General features: G+C 39.6%; 1 protein-coding gene across 2 annotated transcripts; it reads left to right on the plus strand.

Moving 5' to 3' along the window:
- The first annotated feature begins 12 nt into the window (after positions 1 to 12).
- On the plus strand, positions 13 to 18,242 carry UNC50 (unc-50 inner nuclear membrane RNA binding protein). Of its 2 annotated transcripts, none has more exons than XM_060608261.3 (6): positions 13 to 138; positions 1,811 to 2,094; positions 2,880 to 3,000; positions 16,101 to 16,240; positions 16,326 to 16,427; positions 17,891 to 18,242. In XM_060608261.3, the coding sequence occupies exons 2-6, from the start codon at positions 1,815 to 1,817 to the stop codon at positions 18,025 to 18,027; spliced, it is 780 nt and encodes a 259-aa protein (XP_060464244.1). In that variant the 5' UTR covers positions 13 to 138; positions 1,811 to 1,814; the 3' UTR covers positions 18,028 to 18,242. The 2 variants fall into 2 exon arrangements, with proteins under 2 accessions (XP_060464244.1, XP_060464252.1); XM_060608269.3 differs by having other exon boundaries at positions 23 to 138; positions 1,815 to 2,094.
- The last annotated feature ends 2,719 nt before the right edge of the window (positions 18,243 to 20,961 follow it).

A 20,961-nucleotide genomic window follows, 5' to 3' on the forward strand; every position in this document is an offset into this window, starting at 1 on the left:
GCGTCGGGCCCCCAGCGCCGGCTACGTTGCGGGAAGGGAAGTCTCACCGGCGGGTGCTGGGCTGGGCTGCGGGGTTGGGCTGCGGGGCGGAGGTGGAGGGCTAGCTTGGACCCCTTGGAGGCCGCAGCGGGGCTCCAGGTGAGGCTTGAAGACCGCTCTGCCGGGGCGCGGCTCGGGCTCGCTAGGTGTCTTTTCCTCCGGCACCTCACGGCCCGATGTCCCTCGGCTCTGGAGTGGCCATACCCGGGTCCGGCTGCTCGGCCTGCGGTAGAGTTGTCAGAAACAATTAAGGACGCCCAATTACACTTGAATTTCACATAAACCACGGACGACGTTTTAGTGTATGTCCGACACAATGTTTCGGACATGCTTATGCTAAAAACTATACCTGTATCTGAGATCCAAATGTAACTGGGCGTCCTGTGTTTTTATTTGTTAAATATGGCAACCCTGCCCGCAGCCCCAGGCTGACGTGAGCACCTGGGCCCCGCGAGGCGCTGCTGGCGTCTGGGGGGCTGGGGAGTGGAGCGGGGAACTGGGCTGCCGGGACGTGGGGGCTGGACGGTGACCTGCGCTCACTGGGCTTCTGGACTGATTCCAACCGCTGCCATTCCCTCTGCTGAACTATTTCAGGGAGTAAAACACTGTGGACTTGAGTTTTGTTTTTATGTCACATTCTAGTGAGAATTGCTTGATGGTCTTGCACTGATGGACCTGTGTGAATAGGCCATTTATTTTTACCTTGTCGATAACGTTTCTAATTGGCTGTTAAAAAAACAACAACAACAACAAACCTCTTCCCTTAAAGACTTGATGGTTAAGAGCACAGGATTTTGGGGGCGCCTGGGTGGCTCAGTTGGTTAAGGCGGGCCACTCTTGATTACCGCTTGGGTCGTGATCTCAGGGTTCATGGGTTCGAGCTCCTGCTTACAGCACGGAGCCTGGTGGGAATTCTCTATATCTATATCTATATCTATATCTATATATCTATATCTATATATAGTGTGTGTATATATATATATACATATATATGCCTATATATATGTATATATATACATACATATATATCTATATATAGTGTGTCTCTATATATGTATATATATCTATATATAGTGTGTGTGTATATATATATACATACATATATGTATGTATATACATATATATGTATACATATGTATATATACACACACACACTATATATAGATATATATATACACACACATACACACATATATAGATATATATAGATATATATATACACTATATATATAGATATCTATATATCTATATATATATATATATAGATATAGATATAGATACATATATATATATATATATATATTTTTTTTTTTTTTTAAAGGCACAGGATTTTGCACCCATAGCTATATCTGTGCTCATGAGGGGGTCATTTTACCTCCTAGTGCCTTTTTTCTCTCCCCTTCTGCCGGTGCCCTCTGTCTCCTTACCTCTCTTCTTCCTGCCTCCTCCCTCCCTCTCTCCTCATTAACAGTAGTTACCTGGGAGGGCTGCCTGATTATTGAGAGAGGTGAAGTGTGGGAAACATACTGACCCTGTTATAAGTGCTATGACGGTTCAGAAGGGTGTGCTGCTGCCCTTGCCTGAAGAGCAGTGATGAGTTCTTGAGCCCCCATACAAACCTCAGAACCATCTCCATTAGCTTTTGACCCCTGTTATCAAGGATTGGGATGGAAATGTAAGATACCATCCCTCCTAAATATCTCACAAGAGGGGTGTTGGTAGCCGATAGGTTCTTAAAATTACACGTAAAAGATTTTTTTCTTCCATCTAGGAAGATGTTACCAAGTACTTCAGTGAATTCCCCAGTGCAGGGGAATGGAGTGTTGAATACCAGGGATGCAGCAAGACACACAGCTGGAGCAAAACGCTACAAATACCTGAGAAGACTTTTTCGTTTTCGGCAGATGGACTTTGAGTTTGCTGCATGGCAGATGCTCTACCTGTTTACTTCCCCACAGAGAGTTTATAGAAATTTTCATTATCGAAAGCAGACAAAGGATCAGTGGGCCAGAGATGACCCGGCTTTCTTGGTCCTGTTAAGTATCTGGCTCTGTGGTAAGTGTTAGTTTCTCTATAAGAGGGTTGAAGGACAAATTGAGTGTTTTAGATTGAATTTGTCATTTGCAGGATCTTTTGTTATAAACATATTGTGGGTCAGAATTTGGGATATTTGAATCTATTTCTTCCTTTCTGAAGCCTCAAAAATCTCACAAGAAAGAATGTTATATTCTTTCTGGTTCTAACGGTCCCAAGCAGATGCCAGAGTAAATTGTTCCCTTGAACTTTGAAGGGAAGAGGACAGAGTCACTCCGTGTCTTTATTTACCACTACTATGGTAAAAAATTGATACCAAATGCAAACTTTCTGTGAAAAGGAATATCAAGACTGGAAATTGCATTCCACAGACAAAATCCAGAGTGAGAGCTCTAAAAATACGGATGTGAACTTGAGAAACTACTTTTAAATTCTCCGATAAGGTAGTGTGAGAGTCCTAACCATCTTTAGGGTGTTAGATATAAACATGTAAGATCTTTTTCACCTTTACCTGGACTTAAATATGTGAGTGCCTTTCCAGAACTAGTGGTGTTTTAAATGTTGGGACCACTCTGGTGAACCATAGACTCCACAGTAAACTTCAGATACCTCAGTAGCCATTCTGTGTTCCAGGGTAGTCTGCATTTCTCTGTTAGTTATATACACATATAACACGTCTTTGGGGTTTTGTTTACATGACTGTCTCCTCCACCACACGTGTGGGCATCTGGAGGGCAGGGATTGTGCCCCACATCCCCCAGAACTTAGCAGAGTACCTGAATTTATTATGTAAATCTTTGTTTCAGTGTCCACCATAGGATTTGGCTTTGTTCTGGACATGGGATTTTTTGAGACAATAAAGCTTCTCCTTTGGGTTGTATTCATAGATTGTGTAGGCGTTGGTCTTCTCATATCAACTTTAATGTGGTAAGTACCATAATATTAGTTTTTCAAGTACTGCTGTAGAGCCTACTACATTTGCTTCCTTTAGAGATAAAGTAGCTGATGTAAATTGAAATGAGATAGATGAATTGAAAGCATGAATTAAACATTTTTTTACTATTGATGGATAGTTGACATACGGTGTTACAGTAATTTCAGGTGTACAACACAGTGATTTGATAATTACGTACATTGTGAAATGCTAAGTGTAGTTAGTGTCTGTCACCATGCAGTGTTGTTACAATATTATTGATGGCATTCCTTATGCTGTATTTTTTATCTTCGTGTCTGATTTATTTTATAACTGGAAGTTTGTACCTCTTAATCCCCTCCACTTATACCACCCATCCCCTCAACTCCATCTCCTCTACTAGTTCTCTGTATTTGTGAATCTGTTTCTGCTTTTTGTTCATTTTGTTTTTTAGTTTTCACATGTTCGTGAAATCATACCGTATTTGTCTTTTCTGACTTATTTCGCATTCCTCTAGGTCCATCTGTGTTGTCACTAATGGCAAGATCTCATTCTTTTTTTATGACCGAGTAATATTTCAGAATGTGTGCGTGTTTGTGTGTCTGTGTGTATGTATATATTTATACACCACATATCTTCTTTATCCATTCAACTATTGATGGACCCTTAGGTTGCTGCCGTATCTTGACTGTTGTAAATAATGCTGCAATAGATATTTGTGTGCATATAACTTTTCAAATTAGTGTTTTAATTTTCTTTGGCTAAATACCCAGTATTGGTATTGCTGGATCATATGGTATTTCTGTTTGTAATTTTTTGATAAACCTCCATACTGTTTTCCACAGTGGTAGCTCCAGATTACATTCCTACTGGCAGTACATAAGGGTTCCCTTTTCTGCACATCCTTGCCAACGCCGGTTATTTCTTGTATTTTTGATACTAGCCATTCTGACAGGTGTAAGGTGATATCTCATTGTGGTTTTGATTTGCATTTCCCTGATGATGAGTGATATTGAGCAACTTTTCATATTTTATTGGCCATTTGTATTTCTTCTTTGGAAAAATGATCAGGTCCTCCGCCCACTTTTTAATTGGATTTTTTGGTGTTGAGTTGTATAAGTTCTTTATATATTTTGGATACTAACCCCTTATCAGATATATCATTTGCAAATATCTTCTCCTATTTACTTGATTGCCTTTTATTTTGTTCATGGTTTCCTTTGATATGCAAAAGCTTTTAATTTTGGTGTAGTCCCAATGGTTTATTTTTGCTTTTGTTTCCCTTGTCTGAGGAGATAGATCCATAAAAATGTTGCTGAGACCAATGTCCAAGAGATTAATGCTTATGTTTTCTTTTAGGAGCTTTATGGTTTCATGTCTCATGACTAGGTCTTTAATCCATTTTGAATTTATTTTTGTGTATGGTGTAAGAAAGTGGTCCAGTTTCATTCCTTTGCATGTAACTGTCCACTTTTTCCAACACCATTTATTGAAGAGACTGTCTTCCTCATTGTATATCCTTGCCTCCTTTGTTATAGGTTAATTGGCCACATAAGTGTGAGTTTATTTCTTGGCTCTATATCCACTTCCATTGGTCTGTCCTTTTTTGTGCCAGTACCATACTATTTTGATTACTATAGCTTTGTAGTATATATTGATACCTGGATTGTAGTATCTCCAGCTTTGTTTTTCTTTCTCAAGGTTGCTTCGGCTATTTGGGGTCTCTTGTGGTTCTACACAAATTTTAGAATTCTTTGTTCTAGTTCTCTGAAAAATATTGCTGGCATTTTGATAGAGATTGTATTGAATCTGTAGATTGCTTTGGATAGTATGGTCATTTTATCAATATTGGTTCTTCCAGTCCATGAAAATGGAATATCTTTGCATTTGTTGTGTCCTCTTCAGTTTCTTTCATCAGTGTCATACAGTTTTTAGAGTAGATGTCTTTTATCTCCTTGGTTAAATTGATTCTTAGGAATTTTTTGATACAGTCATAAATGGGATTGTTTTCTTAGTTTCTCTTTCTGCTACTTCATTATTGAAATACAGATTTCTACATATTAATTTCGTGTCCTGCAACTTCACTGAATTTATTGATTAGTTCTAATAGTTTTTTGGTGGAGTCTTTCAGGTTTTCTCTATATAGGGTCATGTCATCAACAAAGAGTGACAGTTTTACTTTTCCTTACCAATTTGGATGCCTATTATTCCTTTTTCTTGTCTGATTCCTTGATTGCTATGGCTACGACTTCCAGTACTATGTTGAATAAAAGTGACGAGAGTGGACATTCTTGTTTTGTTCCTGATCTTAGAGGAAAAGCTTTCAGCCTTTCACCATTGAGCATGATATTAGCTGTGGGTTTATCATATATGGCCTTCATTAGGTTAGGTACATTCCCTCTAAACCCATTTTGTTGAGAATTTTTATCATGAATGAATGTTGAATTTTGTTAGATGTTTTTTCTGTATCTATTGAGATGATTATATGATTTTTATCCTCCATTTTGTTAATGTGTATCACATTGATTTGCAGATATTGAACCATCCTTGCATCCCTGGAATAAATCCCATTTGTTGAAGTGAAATATCCTTATAATGTATTGATGAATTTGGTTTGCCAATATTTTGTTGAGTATTTTTGGATCTATGTTCATCATGGATATTGGTTTACAGTTTCCCTTTTTTGTAATGTCTTTGTCTGGCTTTGGTACCTGGGTAATGCTGGCCTGATAGAACTGATTTGAAAATTTTCCTTCCTCTTCTGTTTTTTGCAATAGTTTGAGAAGAATAGGTATTAACTCTTCTTTAAGTGTTTGGTAGAATTCACCTGTGAAACCATCTGGTCCTAGACTTTTGTTTTTGGGGAAGATTTTGATTACTGATTCAGTTTCATTACTTATAATAATACATCTATTCACATTTTCTATTTCTTCCTGATTCAGTTTGGATGATTGTATTTTTTTAAGAATTTATCTATTTCTTCTTACTTGTCTAATTTGTTGGCATATAATTTTTCATAGTAGTCTCTTATAAACCTTTGTATTTCTGTAGTGTGAGTTGTTACCTCTCTGCATTTCTGATTTTACTTATTTGAATTTTGTTTCATTTTCTTGATGACTCTGGCTGAAGGTTTATGAATTTTGTTTATCTTTTCAAAGAACCAGCTCTTGGTTTCATTGATCTTTTCTATTGTGTTTTAGTTCCTATTTCATTTATTTCTACTCTGATTTTATCGCTTCTCGGCCTTTTGGCTAAGATCAAGTGTATTTCTACTCTGATTTTTATTACTTCCTTCCATTATCTTCAGGCTTTGTTTGTTCTTCTTTTCTCATTTCTTTAGATGTAAAGTTAGATTGTTTGAAATTTTTGTTTTTTCCTGAGGTATTCTTGCTAGAACTTCACTCTTAGAACTGCTCTTGCTGTGCCCCAAAGATTCTTGGGATGTTGTGTTTCCACTTTCATTCATCTCAAGGTATTTTTTTATTTCCTCTTTGTTTTTTGTTGTTGGCCCATTGTTTCAACAGCATGTCATTTAGGCTTCACATGTTTGTGTTTTTTCCATTTTTTTCTTATAACTGATTTCTAGTTTCATGCTATGTGATTAGAAAAGATCTTGATATGATTTCAGGCTTCTTAAATTTATTGAGGTTTGTTTTATGGCCTAAAATGTGATATGTCTTGGAGAATGTTTCATATGCACTTGAAAAGATTGTGTGTTCTACTGTTTTTGGATGGAGTATTCTGTATATATGTGTTTGTTTTTTTAACTTTTTAAAATTTTATTTTAGAGCATGAGTGGAGGATGAGAGGGAGAGATGGGGAGGGAGGGAGGGAGAGAGAGAGAGAGAGAGAGAGAGAGAATGAGAGAATGAATATCTCAAGCAGGCTCCACTGCTCAGCAGGGAGCCCAATGCAGGGCTTGATCCCATAGCCCTGGGATCATGACCTGAGCTGAAACCAAGAGTTGGATGCTCAACTGACTGAACCACCCAAGCACCCTATTCTGTGTATATGTGTTAAGTCCATCTGGTCTAATATGTTGTTGACAGCCACTCCTTCCTTATTGATTTTCTGTCTGGGTGATCTATGCATTGATGTAAGGGGGGTATTAAAGTTCCCTATTTTATATAACTGTCAGTTTCTTTATATCTGTTAGTATTTGCTTTGTGTATTTGGGTGTTCGTACATGCATAAATATTTACAGTTGTTATATCTTGTTGGATGGAGCCATTTATCATTGTGTAGTACCTTTTTTGGTCTCTTAGTCTTTTTTTTTTTAATTTTTTTAAATGTTTGTTTACTTTTGAGAGAGAGAGACAGAGCGTGAGTGGGGGAGGAGCAGAGTGAGAGGGAGACACAGAATCCGAAGCAGAGTCCAGGCTCTGAGCTGTCAGCACAGAGCCTGAAGCAGGGCTCGAACCCATGAACTGTGAGATCATGACCTGAGCCGAAGTCGGACTCTTAACCGACTGAACCACCCAGGCGCCCTGACAGTCTTTTTTTAAAGCGTATTTTGTGCGATAGAAATATTGCTACCCAGGCTTTTTTTTTTTTCAGCTTCCATTTGCATGGAGTATCTTTTTCTATCCCTTCACTTTTAGTCTGTATGTGTCTTTAGGTCTGAAATGAGCCTTGTTGGCAACATTCAGCTGGGTCTTGTTTTCTTACCCATTCAGTCACCTTATGTCTTTTTTTTTAAGTTTTTATTTTAATTTCTGATAGTTAACATACAATGTTACATTGGTTTCAGGTGTACAATATAGTAATTCAACACTTCCATACATTACCCTGTGCTCATCACAAGTGCACGCCTTAATCCCCATCACCCATTTAACCCATTCCCCCACCCATCTCCCCTCTGGTAATCATCAGTTTGTTCTCTATAATTAAGAGTCTGTTTCTTAATTTGTCTCTCACTCTTTTTTCCTTTGTTTTGTTTCATAAATTCCATGTATGAGTGAAATTATATGTTGTCTTTCTCTGACCTGTTTTGCTTAGCATTATACTCTCTAGCTCCATCCATATGGTTGCAAATGACATTTCATCCTTTTTTATGGCTGAATAATATTCCTGTGTGTGTGTTTGTGTGTGTGTACACCCATGCATGCACACACACACACGCACACCACATCTTCTTTACCCATTCATTAACCTATGGATACTTGGGCTGTTTCTGTATCTTGGCTATTGGAAATAATGCTGCTATAAACATAGGGGTGCGCATATATCCCTTTGAATTAACATTCTTGTATTCTTTGGGTAAATACCCAGTAGTTGATTGCTGGATCATAGGGTAGTTCTATTTTTTTTTAAGTTTTTATTTATTTTTGAGAGAGAGAGAGAGAGAAAGGGAGCAGGGGAGGGGCAGAAAGAGAATTCCAAGCAGGCTCCATGCTAAGTGCAGAGCTCGATGCAGGGCTCAAACCCACGAACCCTGAGATCATGATCTGAGCGAAAATCAAGTTGGATGCTTAGCTGACTAAGCCAACCAGGCTTCCCTTGGGAAGTTCTATTTTTAACTTTTGAAGGAATCTCCATACTGTTATCCAGAGTGGCTACACCAGATTGGTTTCCCACCAACAGTGCACAAGGGTTCCTTTCTCCGTATCCTTGCCTACATCTGTTGTTTCTTAGGTCGTTGATTTTAGCCATTCTGACAGGTGTGAGGTGATATCTCATTGTACTTTTGATTTGCAGTTCCCTAACGATTAGTGGTGTTGAGCATCTCTTCATGTGTCTATTGGCCATCTCTTTGTCTTTGGAAAAATGCCTGTTCATGTCTTCTGCCTATTTTTTAATTGGACTGTTTTTTGGGTGTTGTGTAAGTTCTTTATATATTTTGGGTACTAATCCTTTATCATATAGGTCATTTGCAAATATTTCCCATTCAGTAGGTTGCCTTTTAGTTTTGTTGATTCTTTCACTCTGCAGAAGCTTTTCATTTTGATAAAGTCTCAATAGTTTATTTTTGCTTCTGTTTCCCTTGCCTCAGGAGACATATCTAGAAAGAAGTTGCTACGGCCAATGTCAAAGAAGTTACTGCTGTTACTGCCTGTGTTCTCTTCTAGGAGTTTTAGGTTTCTAGTGAAACCTCAGGTCTCACATTTAGGTCTTTAATCCATTTTGAATTTATTTTCATGTAGAGTGTTAAGAAAGTGGTCTAGTTTCATTCTTTTACATGTAGCGGTCCAGTTTTCCCAATACCATTTGTTGAAGAGACCGTCTTTTTGCCACTGGATATTCCTTCCTGCTTTGTTGAAGACTGACCGTACAGTTGTGGATTCATTGCTGGGTTTTCTATTCTGGTCCATTGATCTATGTGTCTATTTTTGTGCCAGTACCACTGTTTTGATCACTACAGCTTTGTAATATAACTTGAAATCTAGAGTTGTGATACCTCCAGTTTTGTTTTTCTTTTTCAAGATTGCTTTGGCTATTCAGGGTCTCTTGTGGCTCCATACACATTTTAGGATTATTTGTTCTAGTTCTGTGAAGAATGTTGGTGTTTTGACAGGGATTGCATTAAATGTGTTGATTGCTTTGAGTGGCATGAATATCTTAACAGCACTTGTTCTTCCAATCCATGAGAATGGAATGTCTTTCCATTTCTTTTATCAATCTTTTCCATCTTCTTTTATCAATGTTTATAGTCTTCAGAGTACAGATTTTCCACTTCTTTGGTTAGGTTGATTCCTAGGTATCTTACTATTTTGGGTGCAACTGCAGATGGGTTTTCCTAATTTTTCTTTCTGCTGCTTCATCATTGGTGTATAGAAATGCAACAGTTTTCTGTACAGATTTTGTATCCTGCAACTTTACTGAATTCACTGATTTTGTATCCTGCAACTTTACTGAATTCACTTATCAGTTCTAGAAGTTTTTTGGTGGAGTCTTTCAGGTTTTCTATATATAATATCAAGCCATCTGCAAACAGACAAAGTTTTACTTCTTCCTTACCAATTTGGATGCCTTTTATTTCTTTTTATTATTTGCTGTGGCTAGGACTTCCAGTACACCCTGTGAGTTTTGATTGGAGCATTTATACCATTTACATTGAAAATAGTTATTGATAGGTATGGACTTATTCCAATCTTGTTAGTTTTCTGGGTGGTTTTGTAGTTCTTTCTTTTCTTGCTGTCTTCCTTATAGTTGATCACATTCTTTAGCGTTATGCTGGATTCTTTTCTCTATTTTTTGTATATCTGTTAAAGGTTTTGGTTTGTGGTTACCATAAAGTACATATGTTAACATTCTGTGTATATTGCAGTCTCTCTTAAAGTTGATAGTCACTTAAGTTGGAACACATTCTAAAAGCACTATATTTTTATGTCCCCTACATATTTTATGTCATATTTTACACCTTTTGTTTTTGTTAAGTCTTTTAACTAATTTTTAGATGTGATTGGTTTTACTACTTGTCTTTTAAGCTTCATACTGGCTTTATAAAGTGATTAATCTACTACCTTTATTGTACATTTGCTTTTACTTGTGAAATTTTGTCTTTCACATTTTTCTGTTTATGGCCTTTTCCCCCTTGCTTAAAGAGCTTCCTCTAACATTTCAAGGCCAGTTTTATGGTGGTGAACTCCTTTAGGTTTTGTTTGTCTGGAAAACTCTTTATGTCTCCTCCAATTCTGAATGTTTACCTTGCTGGGTTGAGTATTTTGGTCGTAGTTTTTTTTCTTTCAGCACTGTGAATATAGCCTGCCATTCCCTTCTAGCCTGCAAGTTTCTGCTGAAAAATCAGCTGATAGCCTTATTGTGCTTCTTTTGTACATAAATAGTTGTTTTACCCTAGCTACATTAAGATTGTCTTTATCTTTAATCTTTGACATATTAATTATTAGTTGCAATGGTATGAGCCTTCTTGGGTTGATCTTGTTTAGGGCTCTCTCTGCTCCTGGACCTGGATGTCAGTTTCCTTCCCCTGGTTAGGGAAGTTTTCAGCCATTATTTTTTCAGGTACATTTGCTGCCCTTTCTCTTTTCTTTCTGGGATTCCTATAATGCAGATGTTAATATGCTTGATATTGTCCCAAAGATCCCTTAATCTATCCTTATTTTTGTTTTTAATTTTTCTTTTTGTTGTTCACCTTGGTTGCTTTCCATTTCCTGCCTTCCAGATCACTCTTCCATTCTTCTGCGTCCTTTAATCTGCTGTTTCTCTCTAGTGTAGTTTTCATTTCAGTTACTACATTCTTCAACTCTGATTGGTTCTCTTTTATATTTTCTCTCTGTTGAAGTTCTCACTAGGTTCATCAAACCTCTCTCGTTTCAAGTCTGGTGAGTATGTTTTTGACCATTACTTTGAACTATTTATCAGGTAGATTGTTAATCTTGTTCTTTCACTTGGAGTATATTCCTCTGCCTCCTTATTTTGTTTTAGTTTCGGTATTTGTGTCTGTGAATTAGGCAGAACAGCTACTTCTAGTCTTGAAGGATTGGATTCATGTAGGAATGTCCCACATACACTGTGTATGCCTGCTGACTTTGGCTGGCCGGAGCTGTAGTGGGCCTGGGCTGGGTAGGGGCTCTGGGTGTTGTACACAGGGCGCACCCCAGTGGGAAATCCGAAGCTGAAGTGGGCGTGGGCCCGGGGTGCCCTGGTGGGACAGTGGAGTCGAAATGGGCTCAGGCTGGCAGGGGGGAATCCCGGGGCGCTGTGCACAGCGGGAGCCCTGGTAGAATTGGAGCTGCAGTGAGTGTGGGCTAGGTGTGTGGGGTTTACTGAAATGCTGGCCAGTTAGGACATCATACCCTGTTCCAGTCAGAGTGATCAGGTGAGGTGGGGGGACATAAATGGTGGCACTCACCAGCCCGTTTGGCCACAGAATGTGTTCCCACAGGCCTTGGCCATTAGGCAGAGGGTTAGGTTTTTTTAATATTCTGGTTGTCTTTTAAACCACTGCTTTTTTGTGTGTGCCTCAGTGGGGCTTGGGCTGGTGTGGGCTAGGGTCCCAGGGTTCCCTGAAGTGGCCGGCCAGCTATCTGTGCTGTCAGTGTTGGCTTTGGGGGAGGAAGGAGACATCAACGGTGGCACTTGCCAGCTCTCAGACCACTGGAGACCGATTCCTGAGATTCCAGCTGTTTGGCAGATGCTCAAGGGCCGGTTCCTTTAAATTCAGGTGGCCCTTTTAAACTGAGGCTTTTTTTCTATGCCCCGCAGCTGTGGAATCTGTTCCTGGTTCTGTGGCTCTGTCCCTCCACACTGTAGCTGGCAGCATCAGGGGTGGGTGCCTGTCACTGTGTCTCTGTCTGGTCCTTCTCTCCTTTGTTGTGCAGAAACTGTTGTCAGCCCTCAGTTTTTTTTTTCCCAAAGGAATTAGTCCATATGTTGGTATAGATTTGGTGTATCTGTGGAGGGGAGGGAGTTCAGGGTCTTCCTCCATCACTATCTGGACCTTGTCTCTTGAAAGCATCTGTTTTGACTGTCAGGATGATTATAACTTGCCCTCCTATGTCAACGTTTGTATCAGAAAATACTCTAAGGGATGGTCTGTATTGTCAAAGTGCAGCAAATAAGTGAACTGAAATCATGATTGTCTCATATTAACAAAGTCCCTGGTTTTGCAAAAATATGCAGTTAGCCAGTTCTGCTTAGGTTGTGTGGATGATGGCACGATTTCCTCCTACATTTGTCAGTGGGTCATTTCTAGATGTTTAAGCTATAGAGGATTATTTCATGGAATCTTACTCTGAATATCTGACATAAATGAAATACATTTGAAAAAGGATTTGTTAAGCTTTTGGTGCCTTCTTGCTCATACACACACAGGTTTTACTGAACAGGTGCGCAGTCTGACTTCTGGGTTTGGTTTAACAGCAGTAGTGTACTGGTGTAAGTGTAGAAATCCAGCATTTGGTGTTTCCAGCATTTGGAGATACAGGCTCCTCTGTGGTTGGCATGCCAGATAAGGGGAATGGATGTGTCGAGTGAGTTCACAGAGGGCCAGCGGTTGAGTAGAGGTTGTGGTCATGTGTATCAGAGAAAACACTATGGAAATTTTAGTCACAGATGGGCCTAGGTTCAAATGCCAGCTCATTTATGTTAATTTAGTCCCAGTCTCCTCTTTTGTAAAATGGAGTTAGTTATCTAATTTTATTTGAAAAGATTGTGGTATGAAAAGTACCTAGCATAGCAATTTTAAACAGGATTTTAAACAAAATCCTAAGACTGTAACCTCTGATGATACGAATGTGTTGTTTTCATTTGTAACTTCTGACTAGTACAGGTTTTGTATGTGCTTGGTAGTCAGGACCCTATGTCATCAATTTAGAATTCTAAAATCTGGCTTAAAAATAATACTAACTAATGTAAGTCACACATTCATTATGAAAATACTCATGAAAAACATGGTATGTGAAACAATTCCAATAAATAAGGCTTTCAAAGGAATCGTTTGTAGCAAACATGGACTCTGGAGGGCCACAGAAGCCAAGTCATCCTGGAGTTCAGCACCTTTACTATGAGTCCATATTACAGTTTCGGTTACATAGAAAAGGACTCTTTATATTTTTGAAAGCTTACACTGTGTTGTGAATGGTGTTAGAAATATGAGTGATGACATGTGGTTGCTGTACTCCCAGAGGCGCCATAGGAACCAGCAGGAGGAGGTGTTTGGGGGAGATGGGATCGTTGATTCCTGGTACCAGAGGCACAGGCCCAGAAATGAGGAACAGCATGCTGGGTCTGGTAGCACAGGGTGACACTCACCAGTTCAGGAAGGTATGTGGCCTTCAGTGCCGTTCAGAAGAAAGAATTGGACTTTATCTCATAGCTTGTATGTGTTGGTTGGGGAGTGGAGAGAGGTGGGGAACTTGGAGGCTTTAGGGTAAAGATTTAGGAAAAACCTCTTCTGTGGCTATGAAGGAGCTGAAGAAGAGAGGCAAGGCTGGATTTGACTGTGGGGGCCAAATGTAGAGCAGGCCCAGATAGTGTAGGGAACTCAGGAAGAAAGGAGAGAGAGAGGAATCAGAGAGCATCCTGTGGTAATCAGGTATGGTGAGAGGAGGGAAGAGTAGGGAGGAGGCAGAGGCCTCCTGGAAGAGAGCCTGCAAGATTTTTGGCTCAGAAGTGACGGATGAGGATGAAGCATTCCATGTTGGACATGTTGAGTTCGGGTGGCTTGAGGATTTTACTGGAGATAAAGGTACAGTAGACACTGGGGTGGGGGACTCCGAACCTACTACAGTCTGGGCCAAGATGAGGACATGGCTGGCATCATTAATGCGGAGGTGGGAGGTGGAAACCACAGATGTCTGAGCTCTCTCAGAAGGAATGTCTGTGTTCTAGAGATAAGACTGGGGACAGAAGCCCGGAAGGCGCTCATGTAAGAAATAAGCAGAGGGGTAGGAGCAGCAGGAGGATCACAGAATGCATGGGAGCTCTCGGGTAGTGAGCTGGATGGTTATTCTGTTTTGTTTTTTTTTTAATTTTTTAAATTTTATTTATTTTTGAGAGACAGAGAAAAACAGAGCATGAGCAGGGGAGGAGCAGAGAGAGAGGGAGACATAGAATCCAAAGCAGGTTCCGAGCTGTCAGCACAGAGCCCAACGCAGGGCTCTAACTCATGAACTGTGAGATCATGACCTGAGCCGAAGTCAGGTGCTTAACAGACTGAGCCACCCAGGCGTCCCTTATTCTGTTTATTATAACGGCCCATGTTCTTAGCTAAAATGGAAGACGTGTTGGTAAGTTAGAGTTTGTTCAAAGTTGCATTATTTTATATTTTCAGATAACCATGTACAGGACTGTTTTATTAGTATTATATACCTCTTAGTTTTTCTTTTTATTTCCACAGTAGGCATAGCATTTTCTTTACCCTTGAAATGAAACCACACACATAAAAGTCCACTGAGTTTCTGCAGTTGTGTTTATAAAACAGATGATCCTCTTTGTTATTTTCCTTCGAAAGTCTAATTTTCTATTACCTGGGCATTTTACTTTTCATTCACTCATCATTTAACCAAACTCATAGGCCATGCTGTGGAACCAGTGACAGTTGTTCTTACGGCTAGATCTGTCACTGGCCACTTTTTCCTTCCTGGTTCCTCTGGATTTCTGGACCTTTTAATAGAGGGGTGACCTTTTGGGTGTTAGGCCTTGCACCTATTCTATGTCTACATTCTTTCTTTGGGGAGGGTGTCATTGAGGCCCATGCCTTTCAATATCTATACATGGATGAGTATCTCCATTTCCGACCTCCTCTAAATTCTAGATTTCATAGACTTCTTCATGTTAATAGGTATCTTCAGCATAACAGGCCCAAATCCAAACTCCTGCACTGCCCCAGACCACTCTTTCTGCAGTCACCCCACTGTAGTTAATGGCAACTCAATCTTCCATTTGTTTCAGGCAAAAATCAGTCATCCTTGACTGTTCATTTTTTATCTTACTCTACATGCAGTAAACACATCCTCCTGGCTCTGCCCTCCGGTGTAGCATTTCCTGCATGTCACCATCTCCTCTGCTATCACCCCTGCTCATCTCTTACTTGCAGTAGCCTCCCAGCTGGTCTGTTTCCCCTCTTGTCTCTGGAGTCTATTCTCAGATCGGCAGTCAGAGGAACCCCGTCCAAACAGCGAGTCAGACACTCTTCTGAGAACTCCAGTGACTTCTTATTTCATCAAGAGTAAAAGCCAAAGGTCTTAAAGTGGCCATAGGCTTCATACCACCTGGCTCCCTGCTTCATTTCCTACTACTCTTCTCGCTTGTTCCAGGCACACTCGTCTCCTCATCCACGCCTCACACAGGCCAGGTACCCTGCCACCTCCTCTGTCCTCCACCACCTCTGTGTTCGGACTCCCCTCTGCCTGGAATGCTCTACCCCAGGTAATTCCCTCCTTGCCCTTGGTCTTGACCCAGATATTACCTTCTTAGGACTATCCTATTCAATATCGCATTTCAACTATTTTCCATCCTTCTTTATTGCTTAATTTTTCTGCATAATGCCATCTGACGACTCTAACTAGATCAAAGGCAGAGATTTGTGTGTTTTGTTCATTACTTTATCTCCAGTATCTGGAATAATGCTTGGTACACAGAAGGTAGTCAGTAAATATTTATGGAATTAACTTTATTGTATCGTGAAAGAAATTTTAACTTTGCTCTTTAGGTTTATCTCTAACAAGTATTTAGTGAAACGGCAGAGCAGAGACTATGATGTGGAGTGGGGCTATGCCTTCGACGTGCATCTGAATGCTTTTTATCCTCTCCTAGTCATTCTGCACTTTATCCAGCTTTTCTTCATCAACCGTAAGTAGCAGGTGCTTCTCAAATGATCGTGAAAGGTCATCACTGTATGTACTGAAGAGATTCAATGTATGCATCTCTTCCACAGATGTTATCCTGACAGACACCTTTATCGGATATTTAGTTGGAAATACCTTATGGTTGGTGGCAGTTGGCTATTATATCTATGTAACCTTCCTAGGATACAGTGGTAAGTCACAAATCATTTTGGTTGACTGAAAACATAACTGGGAGAAGCGAAAGTTGCTGCAATAGTAACACAGTTGCTTTTATATGCATTGCCTCATTTAATCTTCACAGATTTACTTAACCCCATTTTTCAGATGAGGCCACAGAAATTGAGTAACTTTCCCCATGGCCTTGCAGCTGCAAAGTGGCACAGCCGCTCGATAACAGATTTTGTAATTCTGAGGAACCACACGTTAAACCATATTCAATATCTCCCAAGTTACTTGCAGAAACACACGACCCATTTCCTTTTCTCCCTGGCTTTCTGTTTCTTGGTCCCAGCTGCCGGTTAGAGTGAGGCACGGGCTGGGTCTCAGGGATGCCCGTGAGGTATAGAAAACTTTACAGGCCTTTCAAGGTGTTAAAAAACCTTTGCCTCACTTTGGTTTTACGATCACTTTATGGTTCTGCAGATGGTCACAGATCAGGCCCAACCTCTACTGATTGGAGGATGTGTTTTCAAATTTACTCTTAGATCCTGCTAGAAGCTTCTTTTTCTTAGTGTGAATGAGAAATTTACTCAGTTCTTCCTTTCTCGTCACTCTGAGTGATTAGGACCTTACTGTAAATACCCCTGGTGCTCATGTACGACTGGCTTCTCTGGCCCTTCCTACCCCACCCCCATAGGCCTCTTTGCCAGGGACCACATAACCCCCTCAGATTGTAACACCTTGTTCTGGGCATGGGGAGTCCTTTCTCTAATCCAAGGGACAGGTTTGTGACATATTTGTAATGAATTTTCACATATTTTGAGAAAGTTTTAAATTGTGAATAGCATACTGCAATGTGGTTTCTCTAAATGGGTATTTGCTCACTCTTGGCAACTCCCTCCAATTTAGTTGTGTATGGCTCAGTTTCACTTTGGGGGCTTCCTAGAGGAGAGATGTTCAGGTTGGGATGCATGTGGTAGGGACCCACTAAGTAACTACTGAGCAAAAGGAAACATGGATATCTGGGGACAGATTTTATATCTGAGAGTTTTAGCTTTTTCCTGAAGCCTTGGATGCTTACCGGCTGAGCTCTCCCCTTCTCAAGGTGGAGGTGTGATGCTTTGTATACTGGGAGATCTCAAATAGCTCCGTTATCTTAGAGGTTTCTGAGGCAGTCACCTGTTTAAATCCACCACCGTCTTCATTAATATTTGTGATGTTTTGTCCCTTACTTGTAACCTGTCTGAAGTCCCGAATCTGCTTCTCACTAGGCTTTTGTGCTGAAATAATCCCTCGTCCTGGTTTCTTCACAGCTGTGAGGAGGGGGCAACACAGTGAGAGTAGTCTGTTCTGGCTTTAGAGCAGCATCTCCTGGATCCAAAACATCTTTTGGCTTTCTTTTTGGCCCCACCTGTTGTAATAAGAGCTTTCAGAATGTTCATTAGTCATATTTGCTTTTTTTTTAAAATTGAATCTGGATTTGTTTCTTTTCCAGCATTGCCATTTTTGAAAAATACGGTAATTCTTCTTTATCCATTTGCACCTCTCATTCTGCTCTACGGCCTGTCACTAGCTCTAGGATGGAACTTCACGCACACACTGTGTTCTTTCTACAAGTACAGAGTGAAATGAAAGTGGCGGTGAGACTATCCTGTCTTCCCTGTGCAGCAGGCAGTCTTGGGGAAGTGAGATTTCTCCTGAAACTTGTAAATAAACCATCTTTGTAGATACCTTCAGGGTGTAAAGTTTGCAAGTTTGAAGAAATATATATGTTAACACTATTGTCAAGTACATTCCTTAAAACTAATTAAATGTACATTTCTATAATAAATATTTTTTAAACTAAAGTTTCACCTGTTTTTTGAAAGAATAACCATTTGGAGGACATGGGGATAGTCATGTGCTCCTCACCACTGTTCCAAGGTACTTAGTCTGGCCCCATTGCTAATGGGCTGTATTTTAAACATTGCTGTAGACCACACGATCCTACTATAACCTTCAAAAGCCTCCTCAGCCTGTAATGTAACTCAAATTAAAATCCTTTACAACATTTTCTCTACAAAAGAAACCCCAATTATAGTAGATCAAAGAGGCCTATGGTGGTTACTCTTCTTAGTGTACATGTGACTGAACACCTGTATCTCTTAACACTAAGGCTTTTTCTTTCTTTGAAGACCTCCAAAACCCACATAACTAAAAGTAAATAATCAATGTTAAAACTAATGATAAAATTTGCTACTCATTAAAAGTTTTATCTATTTTTATTAGAAGAACTCTTGAATTCAACATGGCTTCTTCTTAAACTTCTTTATTTCAAATACACATGAACGGTCGTGGCACAGAGAAACAGTGATGAAAGGCACAGTCAACAGGACCAGTTATTAGGTTTTCAATTATAGCAGCAAATTTGAAAATAAATAATCTTCCTTGAAAAATCTAACAGGTACCTAAAATATTACTACAGATATTACCCATTCACCTAATGAAAACATTTTAAGGAAAATATGTACATTAAAGGAGAAAACAAAAATCTGGTACAACCTGGAAAAGCAATTCCTCAGGCACCTTCTCTAACAGGTGCTTCCAGAAACAGCCATAACCTTACCGGCGTTCTCAGAAACACATTAGTTTTTCATTCCATAAATGAAACATAATTGTTATGTTTAATCAACTGATTTCTAAATCTTTCTTAGAAAACATCACTGTACTGAAATGAAAAGTATCAAATCTGCTGGCAGTGCATCTTACAGTACTGTCGGTATCAGCCATTTTTAAGGCTCAAAGAATGTGTCTTCAAAAGGTATTTTCACCCAATTTCCAGCAAACACTGAACATTTCAAATAATGGAATGCTAATCAAACTAAAATACCAAACCTTTTACTCCAGGGGGATTTGCTAATTACTAATTGGAAAACAACGAGGAGCAAGAGATATATAAAGTAGCCTTCCTAATGTCCAAGATACCATTAAAAATTCCCCACAACAAACAATGCTTATTTGGAGAACAAGTTTAGCACCACTATTAACATTTTTACTGCAATGTGAACAACACTGGGAAGGATACTTTGCACAGAGTGCTTTCCATTCAATTCCCAGCTTATTTTCCTAAACAATGTTTTTTAAATTCTCAACACGCACGCGCACACATGCACGGGAGTGCCAGCTCTTTCCTTTTTGTTTCCTTGAAAATGATCTAGTTAGTGCCCAAAAAGGTGGAGTGTTTTAGGCAAGAAGAGTTTATATATAGGTACTGATGACAGGGATATATATAACATCCTTTTTTTTTTTTTAATACTGTGGTAGTAGTCTTTTCAGCATTGTTATGTTTACATGCATTAAAGAAGTAAACTAAGCATACTAGTTATCATGGCATATATCAAGATTAAAATTGTACAGCTATCAAACTAAATTTCACACACTGTAAGTAATGCTACATAGCTTGGAAAAGTTTCTTTTTCTATAAAAGAAAGAGCTGGGCTATTTGAGTTCCCTTAGAACACTTAAGATGATTATGACTCCAATTTCTCACCTTCTGACAGTCTCAGCATCTCATTTTCTTCCCTTTAGCTCTGCTTTTCTTCTATTAAGGGTATGGCAATATAGTAAAAATAAGCACAAAAATTAATGTACAAAATAAAAACAAGCTTCACCAGCAATTAATGGCTTGGAAGCAGAGAGGTATTTTGGACAATATTTGCAAAGTATAAAAATTTGGTTGACACCTACAGAATTTGATCTGTGCTCAGACAATAAACAAGTGGGTTTAAAAAAAATTAAGTTCTTCAGTACGGAGTAGATTATCTGATCTCTTACATAAAGGCAGAAGTTTTTTCTCTCTCCTAATATTTAAAATACCACTGTCCATCATTCTTAAATAGTATACTGACAGGATCAGAGCAGACTAAACCAGCACAAAATAACACCTCTTCCAGGAAAAAGATTCTATATACACTGGATCCTCGTTCTAGTACGAGCACAATACCACTCTAGCAGTTTCTTTACAAAACACTGCTAAGATACACTGCTAAGATGTTTTTGGCGACAAACTTCCAGTCAGAACTACTTGAGATTCTCTGGGAGGGAAACTCCAAAGGATGCCCAGGTAAAAGTTTGCTAGTGTAAGACTGGACCCCTGTGGTTATCGAGAAATATCCAACTTAACTCCAGGCAATCACGTATAAAGACTTGTCACCTCTTTTCAATATTATATTCATTTTCTACTGTGTAACAAATCACGAAATCAGAAGCTGAAGACCATACCTATTTATTATCTCACAGTCTGCAGGCCAGAAGTCAGGGTGGGCTTCATTGGCGTTCTCGGCAGTGGGTCTCACAAGGCTGGAATCAAGGTGGTGGTGGGCCGGGTTCTCTGCTGGAGGGGATTGTAGTTGCAGGCTCATTCAGGTTGTTGATTAACTGAGTTCCTGTGGCTGTAGACCTGGAGTACCCACTCCCTGGGCTGTTGGCTGAGGCCTCTGTCAGCTCCTTCCGGGCATCTGCATTCCTTCTCGTGTGCCTTGAGTTCTCTTGCTGTCAATCCCTGACTTCTGCTACCAGCCTGAGAAA

The sequence above is a fragment of the Panthera onca genome, chromosome A3 (assembly GCF_046562875.1).
Source record: "Panthera onca isolate mPanOnc1 chromosome A3, mPanOnc1 haplotype 2, whole genome shotgun sequence".
NCBI classification, from domain to species: Eukaryota; Metazoa; Chordata; class Mammalia; order Carnivora; family Felidae; genus Panthera; species Panthera onca.